Here is a 14,238-nt window from a genome sequence, read left to right on the forward strand (position 1 = left end):
AAACTTACCTGGAAAGACAACACATCTCAAAATGTATAGCAGAGAAAGGGAAAAGGGGACATGATAGAAACTTTCAAATATATCAAGGATTTTAACAAGATCCTGGAAGGAAACATTCTTAAATGAAAAGAAGTATTAGAACACAAGGACATGCACTACAACTGGGGGAGGGTGGTTTAGGGGAAATCTGAGGAAATATCACTTAAGCAGAATGGGTAGTGGACAATTGGAATTACCTCCTATCAGAGGTGGTAGTGGTAAAGACAGTATAGCAGGGCTGACCAAACCAGTTCTCGATATATACCAACGGTCTATGTTTTCAAAATTACCTAGCTGGCGCACAGCTGTAGTCATTACTAACTGTCACATTTTCAAACATGCTGCTTTCATTCCTACTATAGATCCACAGGTTGCCTGAAAAATATGAACTCTTGGTAGATCTTGACAGCTCTAGGTTTGTCACCCCTGCAGTAGAACAATGTAACCAAGCATGGGATATAAATAAATATCAAATAGGATTTGATGTATATACTGTAGGCTACACTCCACAGTTTACTAGGAGAGGAATCTGTAGGATCATTCATTACTTGCATGCAGATGGAGCAGCTCACATTGGAGCTGCTCCTGGCGATTCCATTGCCAGCCGCCAGCCGACAGAAGGGGGCTCACGCGCCACATTATAACGGAGCCCACCGCCGCCCTCCACCAGCTCCTTGTTGCTCACCCGTAGCTGCCCCCACTTGCCCCCCTACTTGCCCTGCCCGTCTTTCTGAAGTGGAGAGGGGCAGGGAATCCACTTCCCGCCACCGTGCTGATGGGGAACGCGAGCATGTGAGACGCTCACGTGTCTCCATCAGATTGAGCTCCTATTCGCCAGCCTGTGCCAGCTCAGGAGATCTGGCGATACTTCAGGTTGGCTGACAGGTGCTCCATCTGTATGTGTGGCCAGCAAAACCACATTGGATTCCCTAAGGATAAGCGACACACCTCAAAGGGAGGCTCTTATGGGGCCTACACACGTAGCGATTTTAGCTTATTTTCTAAGTGATCTGACTAGATTTGAAGAGATGACTTAGAAATTAAGCACAAATAGCTGTGTGTGTAGAGCCCATAGCCATAATGATGCATGGACCTGCACATCACTATCACCGGGCTAGATATTTCAAGCATGCTTGAAATATCTAGTCATCGCCCCTGATCTCTCTGTTGAGAAAACGTGCAGTGACAGATCGCTCAGCACACATCGCTGGTGCTTTCGGCGAACAGTGAACATTGAATGGAGTGAATCAGATTTCCAGGGGAAAAGATTCACCACAGAGAGTGAAAACAGCCCGATTCGCCGAAAAAAACGGTGAATCGGGAGCATTGAATACTGCCCTAAGTATATTTGAACATACAACCTAAGCTGGAAATAAAGGAGTCCAATAGGGTAACATGAGATAATATTTGATTTTATCAGTTCCGTCTCCACATAGCTTTTATCTCAGATAGAGGTGGAATTTTACCCTATTGGACTCATTTATATAATTTATATCTGACTATAGTCTGTTAGTTCACAAATATGTGTTTGCAATTTTATCAATATACAGTAATGTTTTATATTAGTAATAGAAGTAGTCTTGTGATCTCTTGTAATCTCAAACCATTAATTTGTCAATTTTACTTAATATTTAATTTATCACAATTGCGACAACACTCCTTGGCAGGTATTCAATGCTGTTTGCAAGTGGTGACAGCGAGCAGGGCTTCCTGCTCGCTGTCACCACTCACCCTGACAGCATTCAACACAGCCTCCACATCCGCCAATTCCCCCTCGCTCCGTTTTTTTAAACGAGGGGGAATTGGCGGATGCGGCTCCAGAAGCAGCGAGACCCGCGGCTAAAAACTGCAAGTTTTCTGCAGCAGCCGTGGGTCTCGCTGTTTTGGGGAATTCTCGCCGTCCTGTGACGGCGAGGATTTCCCCAGTACGTGGAATAGAGCGAGCGGCCGGCGCGGGGGTTAAACAGCGAGGATCGCTGGTTTTCAGCAATCCTCGCTGTTTAACCCCCTCGCCGGCCGCTCGCTGCGGCATTGAATACCCCACCTTGTCTCTCTTTTTTTTTTTTTTATTGTTGTACTTTTTAAACTTCTATCAGGGGCATATGTAGGAGTAAATTTACTAATGCTCGATTTGAAATTGATTTCAGATCAATTAAAATGAATGCTGGGCTTCCAGGGTTAAAGCACACAGTTACTAGCAGATATATATATATATATATATATATATATATATATTATTTTTTTTTTTTTCATTTTAATCGTTAAATGTAAGCAAATGTGTGTTTTAGCCCTGGGAGCCCAACATCAATTAAGACTGATTTTGATTGATGTGATTTAGACAATACTAAAGTTATACAATTTCAGAGAGTTTGAATGCGCCTATATTCTTTCCTTTTTATTAATTTTCTCATAACTGCTTACATTTATCATTTGTACTATATAGGTTATTTGCTGAACTTGAAATATTTCTATTAACTGGTAAATGGGGGTGTTCTAAAAGGTTTACCATTAACTAATGCACTTAATTCAGTGTTGATGATGTGTCTGTCTGTGTGTGTGAGTGGGTGGGGGTGGGGTTAGGGGAGGGGGGGGGGCATATAACATTATATTTCCCCCAGAATGTGAAAATAAACGATATCCCAATTTGTTGTTGTGGACACCGACTCCTATTTTTTGATTTTAGAAGGCCTCCTCCTAAGACCCTGAGCCTATGCTAAATAAATGTAGTGTAGTAATGGAAAATGTATTTAATAAACAAGCATACACATCCATTAAAATAAAATATAGCTATATATATGTTCATTAGCGTTCAAGAAAAAGCGTTGTAAGCTGAACTGAAAATTATTGCAAATGTCATAGTAACAAGGGAAAAACACTCCAAGTGCCAGAAATGCCCATAGACACATTAACCCTTTGAGTTCCAATATGTGAGAGATGTTCAAAATATCTGCTAAAAATTCCACCGTCTCTCACATTTGTTATATACATTCAAATAAAAAATGTTATGTAAAAATAGATTGTATTTCCTATATAAGGTAAACATTACAGGTCATTATGATGAATAAAAACATTTGCTTTACAATTTTCACACCTATTTTGACAAATTCACTTGCCACTCAAAGGGTTAATAAATTGAATGCCAATGGGTCAAAAGGAGCGTAGCTGGATTTTTGTGGGCCCCATTGCAAAAGTTTGATGGGGCCCCCATACTGTAGATTCTAGAGGCAGATAACTGGTGCTGTGCTGAGTAGGGTTATAATCTAAGGAAACCGGAAAAGTAAGCTAGGAAATAAACATGTGCATATAAATATTAATGTATTTAAACAATATTTATTTCAATAGATGTGATTATAACCATAACAAAATAATACTTTTTTAAATTCCAAAGAAGAAGGGAATATGTAATATTTGTAAAACACAATACAGTATTCTACGTAGAACATATAATACTTTAGATGGAGTGTGTATCAAATCAACCAGCAATAGGTACAGTATATACTTCATTCACTGGCTACCAATAAAAGTATAAAATATGCATACATATAGGGTGTGTGTAAAATTGTCTATACAGCTTTGTGTCACTATCAAATTCAAATGGAAGAAATGAGTACTGTTAAAAAAGGGTGGGTTGTTTAAAACCATTAGTGGCAATAGTACATTTCACTTCCTGGAAGTTTTATCTGGATTACCCTTTCTCACAGTGTCACGTGTTCAAGAGATATGGGGGTCGATCCTATTGGGTGCAGTTTAGGGTGGCCAATCCCAGGATCAGGATAGGCAGGATCCTGGAATTTGGCCCCTAAAATGCTGGGATTTCAATCCCGGGATTGGGGTTTCCAATCCCGGGATTTCGGGATTAGACTGCACAGTCTAATGCCGGGCAGCATCTAAGCGGGTGCTCAAACACTGCCCAAATTCTAGATTGGCATCCCTAGTGCGGATGATCACAGCACCAGGCACACTTTACGGCGGGTTGAATTTGCTTAAAAGCACTCACACCTCCATAGGGGTGCAAGCAATTTTAAGAGAGTTTGTCCCAGCGAAGAGTGCGAGATCGGGCTAAATCGTTTCCGGCATTTAAATGCATGAAAATGGCACCTGAATGGCATCTCGCACCCTTCGGACCTAAAAGGATCTACCCCATGGAAGTTAACAATAAGCTGTTGCATTATTATTAATATTAAAAAGCCTTAAAAAAAAGAATGACCTTTTACTTTAATTATTATTCCTCATATCCATACATTTAAAATACACGTACTTGGAGCCACATTGACATTAAAAAAATTAGTAACCAATACCTTTAACTTTCTGTCTATGCTATAAGCTACCATTTATTTTAATTTGTTCCTTTGCAAAAATAGTCTTTTTTTTTCCCACTGGGAAAATACACAAGGTTCAAAAAAATTTCAAATTCTGAATAAATCTACATTGACTACATTAGACTTTTTTTGTAAATAAAAAAATATATTTGGTACTCTTTACTTAGAAGGGCGCCCATCTCGGCCATCTCGGGCATTGAATGCACTAAAAAATCAGGTGCGATGCGACAGACGAGATGCCCAAGATTTCCCATAGGGAACAATGTTAAATGTCTCAATTGACCCGATTTTCCTGTTCAATGCCTCAATTGACCCAATTTTTCCATAGGAAACAATGTTAAATGGGCCACAGAGGCCAAATAGGCACCCTGAAGTGAATAATGGCCACCCGAATTGTTAACGCCACCCCACGATCAACGTCAACCCGAAGCGTGGCGAGCGCAGCGAGCCCGCGAGGGGCGGCGGTACGCGTCCTACGACCTTTTCATACCCCCACTATCCACGTCGGCGTGGAGTTGAGAATAGAAAGTGTGGCGAGCGCAGCGAGCCACCGAGCCCGAAGCGTGGCGAGTGCAGCGAGCCTCGCGAGGGGACGCGGATACCTTCACAGGTATCCGCGTCCCCTCGCGGGCTTCACAGCTGTCCGCGTACCCTCGCGGGGCTCGCTGCGCTCGCCACGCTTCGGGCTCGGTGGCTCGCTGCGCTCGCCACACTTTCTATTCTCAACTCCACGCCGACGTGGATAGTGGGGGTATGAAAAGGTCGTAGGACGCGTACCGCCGCCCCTTGCGGGCTCGCTGCGCTCGCCACGCATCGGGTTGACGTTGATCGTGGGGTGGCGTTAACAATTCGGGTGGCCATTATACACTTCAGGGTGCCTATTTGGCCTCTGTGGCCCATTTAACATTGTTTCCTATGGAAAAATCGGGTCAATTGAGGCATTGAACAGGAAAATTGGGTCAATTGAGACATTTAACATTGTTCCCTATGGGAAATCTCGGGCATCTCGTCGGTTGATCGCACCCGATTTTTTAGTGCATTCAATGACCGAGATGCCCGAGATTTTTTACTAACGATGCCCACGATCAAAATCGTGGGCGCCCTTCTAAGTAAAGAGTACCATATATTTTTGGAAACAGATTATTATGAATATATTATTAGATTATTATGAATATATTTAAACTCCCAGATCCTTATAAAAATATAAAACATTGCAAATGTTAGCAAGAAGACTGTGACCATTGAACACAAATCACTCAGAAAAAAGGGTCTAATTAATAACTGAAAAGTAAAAAAAATATATAAAACATCAACTGGAAGATTAAATTCATGTGCCCTACTTTAATTCTAAAAATGATCTGTGCCTACTGATATATGTATAAACGAAATATCTGTAAATATGCTGAGTGAAAATTTAAGTATTTCAATCATATGAGTAGCTGTCAGCTATTTACTGTACATGCAAGGCCTGTAACTAGTTTGCACGCTTGCTGGTGTGCTCTCCTTTATATTAATACATAAGGTGAAAAGAGTGTTATGGGGAATACACATGGGGCAATTGTAGACCTTTTTCTAAGTGATGTAATGCCTGATTCTGGTTCACTCGCAAAAGCAAATTCTCTCTCTAATAGACAAAACCATGTGCACTGCCGGGTTCAGATGTAACATGTGCATTGAGAGTTAGATTTGGGTGTTATTTTGTTTCTGTGCAGGTAAATACTGTACTGGCTGCTTTACTTTTACACTGCAATATAGATACTGTATCAGTTTGAAGTACATGTTACATCTGACCCCCTCCCAGCCCCCCCCCCCTCAGTACACATTGTTTTGTCCATTAGAGAGAGAATTTTCTTTTGCAAGTGAACCAGAATCAGGCTCTAGATTTCTTAGAAAATAAGCACGAATCGCTCCGTATGTAGGCCCCCCAGCTCCGGCTATGCAGGTTCCTGAGCTTCGCAATCGCTGGCTAGATTTAAAATGCATTATAGTATAAATCTAGTCATCACAAGTGTTCTTTTCACCAGAGAACACTGGCCATGCCAGATTGCTCATCACACATCACTGGTGCATCGCATGTGTTCCGGCAATGTGTGCTGAGCAATCTGTGCTACACTACATTGCTCAACTCGGAGGTTCCGTCGCTCCGTGTGTATGCCGCATTAGACTTGAATTTCTACAACCTTACATATATAAGCACTGCCTTTTCACATTAATTCAATCTAATTGCATATAAATTAATGTTATCATTTGACCAATGTTAACAGAAAAAGAAAAATATGTGAATACTACGCCAAAGTCATGGGAACTGACGATGCATTACATGTAAGTAATTATTGTAGCATTATTGTAATATTTCTGAACATTTGCTAAATATTGGTCAGTAAAGCGAAAAAAGATCTATAATCATCTACAGTATCCATCCTGATGTACAGTTATCATATTAGGGTGATGTGCACATGATCAGTGCTACCTCATTTAGTAGTTTTGGTACTTGTTTCCTAGCATGGCCACAATCGTTGGGATCGTGTACCTTTAAGTTAAGGTACACGATCCCAACGATGGACCCGATTTCCTTTGAAATCAGGTCCATTTTGCCGGCAAAGGTAAAAAATCGGGGGCATCGCGTCGGTCGGGACCATTAACATTGGTCCCGACGCGACCGACGCGATGCCCCCGATTTTGCCATAGGCTTCAATGTTAAAATATTTTTTAACATTGAAATCTTGAGCATCGCGTCGGTCTTGTGCCATTATAATGGCACAAGATGAGATGGACTTGATTAAGTCCATCTCACATTGAAAAAAATGTGAAAAATGTGAAATTGGCCAATATGACCCATTTCACATTATATATGGCCCCGTCGTCACCCCACGATAGACGCCAACCCGAAGCGTGGCGAGCGCAGCGAGCCCTCGAGGGGCGGCGGTGCGCGTCCTCCGACCTTTTCATTCCCCTACTATCCACGTCGGCGTGGAGTTGAGAATATATAGTGTGGCGAGCGCAGCGAGCCACCGATCCCGAAGCGTGGCGAGCACAATGAGCCCCGTGAGGGTATACCTGTGAAGTTATACACGTCACCTCGCGGGGCTCGCTGCGCTCGCCACGCTTCGGGCTCGGTGGCTCGCTGCGCTCGCCACACTATATATTCTCAACTCCACGCCGACGTGGATAGTAGGGGAATGAAAAGGTCGGAGGACGCGCACACCCATAGAGGGACAAAGTGTCGGGATTTTGGCTGTCGGGATTCCGGCGTTGGGATTTTGACCACCGAGATTTGAAATGCATCCCGTTCAGCACTACTGTTGATGCCTTTCAATCCTAAAATTTACATTGACAATGGGGTTCACAGGGGGAGGGCTTTCTCCCTAGGATAATGCACTCAGTACTACTCAGGGTCAAGCACCAGTTCCTTAAATGTTCTGTCCAGGTGTAAACCTGCGGGAGCAGAGTTGCGGTCAGTGGCAGCCCTGTCGGAGCCCGTAGCTTCAGCAGTAGTGAAGGAGCGCTAGACCTAATGGTGCCTACACACAGAGCAAGTTGAAGGACAATGTGGGCGTTCCCGATCGATTGGAATGACCAATCGTTCAAATCTTTCCATGCCTTGTTAACGATGGGCGTACCAGCTGATCGTTAACGATGGTCTATGATCTTCCGTGCATGCAGGAAGATCATAGACCAATCTTTTGTGAAGTGTATCAAATCGTTCCGTGTACACGCATGATGAACAATTTGATACACTCGTGAACGCTGTCGACATCGTGTATGCACCTTTAGAGTAGATCTTATGGTGTAATGTGGCATTATACAGGTGGGTGGCAGCACTACAGTGCTAGGGAATGTGTAGCTCGGCTCCTGCTGCTATTATGGAAAATCTCCCTAACAAAATGTCCACCCCCTTACAGCAGACCCTTTTTTGTGATGCTAGAGGAGGCCACATTTTGTGAGGGAGATTTTTCATAATAGCAGCAGGAACCGAGCCAGGAGGAACGTCGGGACCGCAGACAAGTAGATCTGCATGTCCTGGTTACAGAAGTGGCTGCAAGCGGCAACGGGGGTAAGGCAGGCAGCAGCGGAATAGCCCCCACAGACCCCCAGCACCCACACTTTACTCAGCGCCTCCCTGCTGCCGCTGGTTCTGCGGGGCTATTGTTACACCACTGATTATATTGTGTTGCAGCCAGCTTTGGCCCGTGACAAAGGTGGTTTGTCTCGACCTCTCAGGATATAAATAGAAACATGAGGAAGGTGGGCCAAAGTAATTGTAGGGCATGTTCTGTGATATTGTCTATAGTTTATATTACAGTATAATGTGTGTGATTCCACTTACCAAGCTGTCATTTTCATGTATCTCCAATGTACAGATAGACAATTACCATGTAAAATGTTGTATATAATTAACGGTACTGTAAAATCTAAATTGTGCTTTTCATAAATTATCCTTTTTGTCGTTTCTTTATATATACAATTAAAAATATTAATGTTGTGGATAATGCAATTTAGCCTATACACCCTAGGTATACTGCAGAGTGTAACATACTCCTGTTGGCATTGTCTTGTCCGTAGTGCACGCAAGTACAGGAGACACATTTGTACACATTTTGATTGCATATACACTTCAGACTGAAGGGGCATAGCTGGGCTTTAGTAGGGCATTCTCAAATTTGCCATATCAGTGTAGTTGTGGTGACAGAACCGCGGTCTATGCAGTGTTTGATGTAAGTGAGCATACACCTGTTTATAGGCATATCTTTTGCACGTATTATTAGGTAGGTGCAAGTGTGCATACTTACTGACCTTTCTGTTGCCAACTCCAGGAGGGAGCATCAGGTTGTCACTGCAGGGGACAGGAAGTGTCAGAATAAGGCGGTGCTTGGGGTGTGATCATGTCCTCTTGGCCCCGTCCCCACTTGGCAATGCTGAGATTATTCTGGCATTGTGAAGCAGGGATGGAGTCACATCATCATCATCTGCATGTACCACCAACTTTCAAGAGCCTCCCAGCTATTAGGTTAGTATTATGTGCATTGGTGAATGATGGTTAGTGCCAAGCCGAGTGTATGCACACCAGGTGGGTGTATTGCAAAATATTTATAACTCTGCACAAGGGGCCTTATTTTGGTTCACTCTTTCTGACAAAATCCTTCTTAGATGGACAAAACCATGTGCACTGCAGGGGAGCATATGCAAAATGTGCAGAGAGAGTTAGATTTGGGTGGGGTTTTTCTTCAAAGTGAGATCTATATTGAAGTGTAAAAATAAATCAGTCAGTATTTACCCTGCACAGAAACAAAATTACTCACCCAAATCTAATTCTCTCTGCACATGTTACATCTGCCCCCCTGCAGTGCACATGGTTTTGTCCATCTAAGAAGTATTTTGTCAGAAAGAGTGAACCAAAATAAGGCCCAAGGTTATAATATACTTCCACCCCAAGCATACATCTGGCCATCTATGTCCAATATTATACACAGTTTGGTTGTTTCATTCTGTAGATACTAGTTAAATTAAACTGGAAGCTTCAACTGTGAATGACATTATCGATGCTTGTCTTATTGGTGAGGCATGCCTCATATCATAGTTGCCGACTTTGTTGCCACTTTTTCTGAAAGATTACTGGAAATATGCAGCAGGGGGCGTGGCTATGATGACATGATTCAGTGAGGAACATTTCATTGGCTAGCCAGATTGCCCACTTTTCTAGCTAAGTCGACAACAGGACAGGATTTCAAGTTGAAATCAGGAGACTTGCCCACTATTCCTGGGACCAGGAGGACCACTTGATTTCTACCTATAAGTATTATATTACTGTGCAGATATAATGAAAAGAAAGGCCAAAGGACTGTACATTGGTAGTTGCTTCTCTTTTGAACACATATTAACCTTTGTTTTAATAGCCAGTACATTACGAGGAGAAGGACTGGTGTAAAGAACAATACTCAGGTGGATGTTACACAGCATATTTTCCTCCAGGAATCATGACACAGTTTGGAAGGTACAGTATGTACTGAAAACAATCTATACTGTAGGTAAAACACACCCACTATTTTGTAGACTGTGCTGTCCGGTAAATGTCATGCTGCCGTTTCCCATAGCATGTTTTGCATTAGATATGTTGCATGTTCATGTACTTAAGTAACAATGCAACATGTGATCACATACAGATGGAGCACCTGCCATCCTTGGCTGGGGCTCGCCAGACCCTCCCCGCTGGCAAGCGCTGGCGGCAGGGGCTACACTGAACTGGGACGTGCGTGCGTCTCACACGCACGCGCGTCCCAGTCTCTCGGCGGGGACACTGCGTGTCCCTGCCCGTCTCCGCTTCAGGGAGATGGGCAGGGTTAGGGGGTCACTCGGAGCGGGGAGGGCGACAGGCGTCGACGGCGGGGAGGCTCCGTTGCCCAGGGGGCACGCGAGCATCTCGTCCGCGCGCGTCCCCTGGCGGGGCTGGCGTGATGAAGCCAGCCCCATCTGTAAACATTTGTATCTCTGCATGGGGGTGCTGGCGTGATGAAGCCAGCCCCATCTGTAAACATTTATATCTCTGCATGAATGCAACTCCCTCCCTTGTCATCCCTGATTGAGAAAACACAATACGGCTAAAGGTGTGATGTGATTTTCTTTGTCACTAAAATCCACTGAGTGCAGTACAGTGCTGCCAGTGTGAAACTATCTACTGTTTTGGACCAGTGAATGTAACTTGGAGGGCACCAGATTGACATTGTGATATATTGTTCTGGTGTACCAGTAGTATGACTTGGAATGTCTTTTTTGCCATTAAAATGCATATTATTCCCAAAGCAATGAAAATAGAATACACAAGCAACATATGCTGATTAAAATGGCATGTGAAATCAGGACCATCTTAGCGCATGGGCTTACTGGGTGGCTGCTCTAATGCCCCACAATACTAGGGGCTTTTGAGCAGGGGTTTGCCGGTGCCTCTGGAGTTTCTTGTAAGCAGGGCCAGAGGGGCCGATGGCCAGATGGGTTGATTTCTTCTTGTAAATGGAGGCTCCGCCTCCTGATCGGCACACAGAGAGACGCTGGCGGGTCCGGCGGCTCTCTCTGTGTGCTGTTGGGGTCCAGGAGAAAGGGGGGCATCACACACCGCTATTCCCCTCTCTCCTGTAAGCCAGGAGAGGCAGCACATGCATGCACAGTGCAGGCGTGCACGTGCAAACGTGTGTTCGGTGTGTGCACTCACGTGACAAAGGTCGCTTACGCGCACAAATGCCTGGGCCGATTCGGTGGCCCAGTCCATTGCTGCTAGTGAGGCTAGTCTAGAATGTCCCCTGGCTGTTTTGGTTGTGAATTCCACAAAATCAGAGCTGCTGGAAAACATTCCCTACCGGCCTGTAGCAAAACAGTTACTGGCTTTAAACATGCTAATTGCTGGGTGGCAGATAGTAGGTGGAGAGACACCGCAGGAAGTTGTTATATTTTATTTACTAAAGTAGGGGCCCCAGTGCATTGCTTTGCCTAGGGCCCACAATGATTTAAGACTGCTATGTGTGACATGCATATATTCTTTGTGTAACCGTGGCTGTGCATGCATAAATGGTCACGGTTACACTCAGAATATGAGCATGTCACATATAATTTTAATCAGCATAGGCTGCTACTGTGTTCTGTTTGCGAATGTATTTTAATGGAAAAAATTGCCTGAAATAGTACCCAGCACTGCCAACTCATGCCACAGCATGGCGGGACCAGAAGAGCTGTTTTAATTACATCTATCTAATAATACTATTTAAACATTTTGGGCTTTATTCAGAGTGAGTTGTAGATTAGCAAAGATTGACTAGACTAAAACTCCCAGCACTAGGCTGTGGGGGGGCACCCAGTAGGCATATCTGGAGCACTCCCAAAAAATGCAGAATTACCATTTTTATGAGAAGCATCAGGTCTGAATCGGGCCCTGTGTCACCTGGCTGCATTGTAACGTTTGCAGGTCGGAAAATTGAAAAAGGTTAGGTAAAGTACCGTAATTATTACTTTGACATGAAGTTACTGTTTTATGCTAAGACCTTAGTAAATCCTTGATTCCGTGCTGCTTTATTGCAGTTAATCAAACTGTACTATTTGTAAATCTGCAGGAGTCACAACCAGTGGTGGCTCTAGAGGTCAAAGTTCACATTTCAAAGTTCAAATAGGGGAAATAGAACAGCCACCAACTGCCATTCCAAATTGACTCACTGTCAGCTGGTGCGGCTCCCCTATTTGAATTTTGAACTTCTCTGGAGCATCCCCTGGTCACAACATAAAGTCAGGGTTGCCGACTTTCTTATTCTCCTCTCCGGGAGAAGCCCGGAGAGGAGAGTTTCAGTAGCCGCTCAGGGGGCGAGGCTTAAGCGTGACATCACTAAGCCCCGCCCCATGCTGTTAAACCAGCGAATTCAGGGATCTCCGTGGAGGGGGCGGGGCTAAAATGACGCGATTGTGACATTTTAGCTCCGCCCCCTCCCTCTGAGACCCGAGGATTGCGGCATTTTAATGCCGCAATCCGGCGGACAGCGGGGGTCCCCCCTGAATCCGGGAGGGTTGCCCACCCTTCCGGGGGGCCGGGAGGGGGACCCGATTTTCGGAAGACTCCCGGAAATTCCGGGAGGGTCGGCAACCCTGCATAAAGTCAGTTAGATTTATGTTGTTTCATTTGGAACAAAGTATTCAATATGTGTACTGTAAGTGGGACCTTCTATTCCCTGGAAGCCTTTTTCATCTAAATTATCCCCTCTGAATTATAAAGACATTCATATAACCAAAGCAGAAAATATTGTCTCTTTAGGAATTATGTGTAATCGTACAGTATATAAACTTCAATAAAGTTCATAAAATGTATTTTTGCAATGGGACTTCTTTTTATCCCCTATTTTATAATACTCACAAAACATAAACATATTAGATAGGGAAAAGATCTCATGTGTAATTGTATTAATAATTAAATTGTTTAGTATCGAATCTGCCAGGATAAAATAGTAAATACCAAATTTTACTTCACTGAAAATGATTCCCTCAAGAGTGATTTCCAGAAGGCAACTGACACATACAGTATGTCAGACCAGAGCCTTAGCTGCCTGTGACATAACTAGGATGACTTCTTGTTACTGCATTATGACATAATGAAAACATTTGTATGAATATCATAAGAAATACCAATTTTATTGTTGATTTATGTTTATTCTCCTACAGTGTGATCCGAAAGCCTGAAGGAAAACTATACTTTGCTGGAACAGAGACAGCGACATCATGGAGTGGATACATGGAAGGGGCTATAGAAGCTGGGGAAAGAGCAGCCCGAGAGGTAAAGAGAGAAGCATGTAGAGGGTGATTCAGGTTGGTTTGCAAAAGCAAACTCTTCTTTAATGGACAAAACCATGTGCACTGCAGGTGGGGCAGATGTAACATGTGCAGAGAGAGTTACATTTGGGTGAGTTAATTTGTTGGTACTTGTTTCCTATCTGGGCGCCCGCTAAGTTAATTGCGCACCATGCTATTCTCCGTATCAAAATCGGATCGAATCGCATCGGATACCACAAATGCACATACACGATATTGAACGATGTGATGCGATCCGATCCGATTTCGTTCCCGCTTTTATGGTTGGCCCATAGGATGGGCCATCTGTAACACTACTGTATTTATTAACCCTTCAAGGCCCTCCCCTTGTCACATCTGCACAGAAACACAGTATTGCCGTCAACCCGAAGCGTGGCGAGCGGCGGCGGTACGCGTCCTCCGACTTTTTCATACCCCCACTATCCACGTCGGCGTGGAGTTAAGAATAGAATAGTGTGGCGAGCGCAGCGAGCCACCGAGCCCGAAGCGTGGCGAGCCCCGCGAGGGGACGCGGATACTTCACAGGTGTCCGTGTCCCCTCGCG

At 44.0% G+C, this 14,238-nt stretch overlaps 1 protein-coding gene across 1 annotated transcript in view; it reads left to right on the top strand.

Annotated features, from left to right (window-relative positions):
- LOC146059945 (amine oxidase [flavin-containing] B-like) overlaps positions 1-14,238 on the top strand; it is a 67,898-nt gene that overhangs the window by 45,559 nt on the left and 8,101 nt on the right. The window contains exons 11-13 of the mRNA XM_083172663.1: positions 6,623-6,680; positions 10,253-10,350; positions 13,548-13,659. Coding sequence (XP_083028789.1) covers positions 6,623-6,680; positions 10,253-10,350; positions 13,548-13,659 — 268 coding nt within the window. The remainder of the gene's footprint in view (positions 1-6,622; positions 6,681-10,252; positions 10,351-13,547; positions 13,660-14,238) is intronic.

Source organism: Crinia signifera, chromosome 2, assembly GCF_055691185.1.
Source record: "Crinia signifera chromosome 2, ASM5569118v1, whole genome shotgun sequence".
NCBI lineage: Eukaryota > Metazoa > Chordata > Amphibia > Anura > Myobatrachidae > Crinia > Crinia signifera.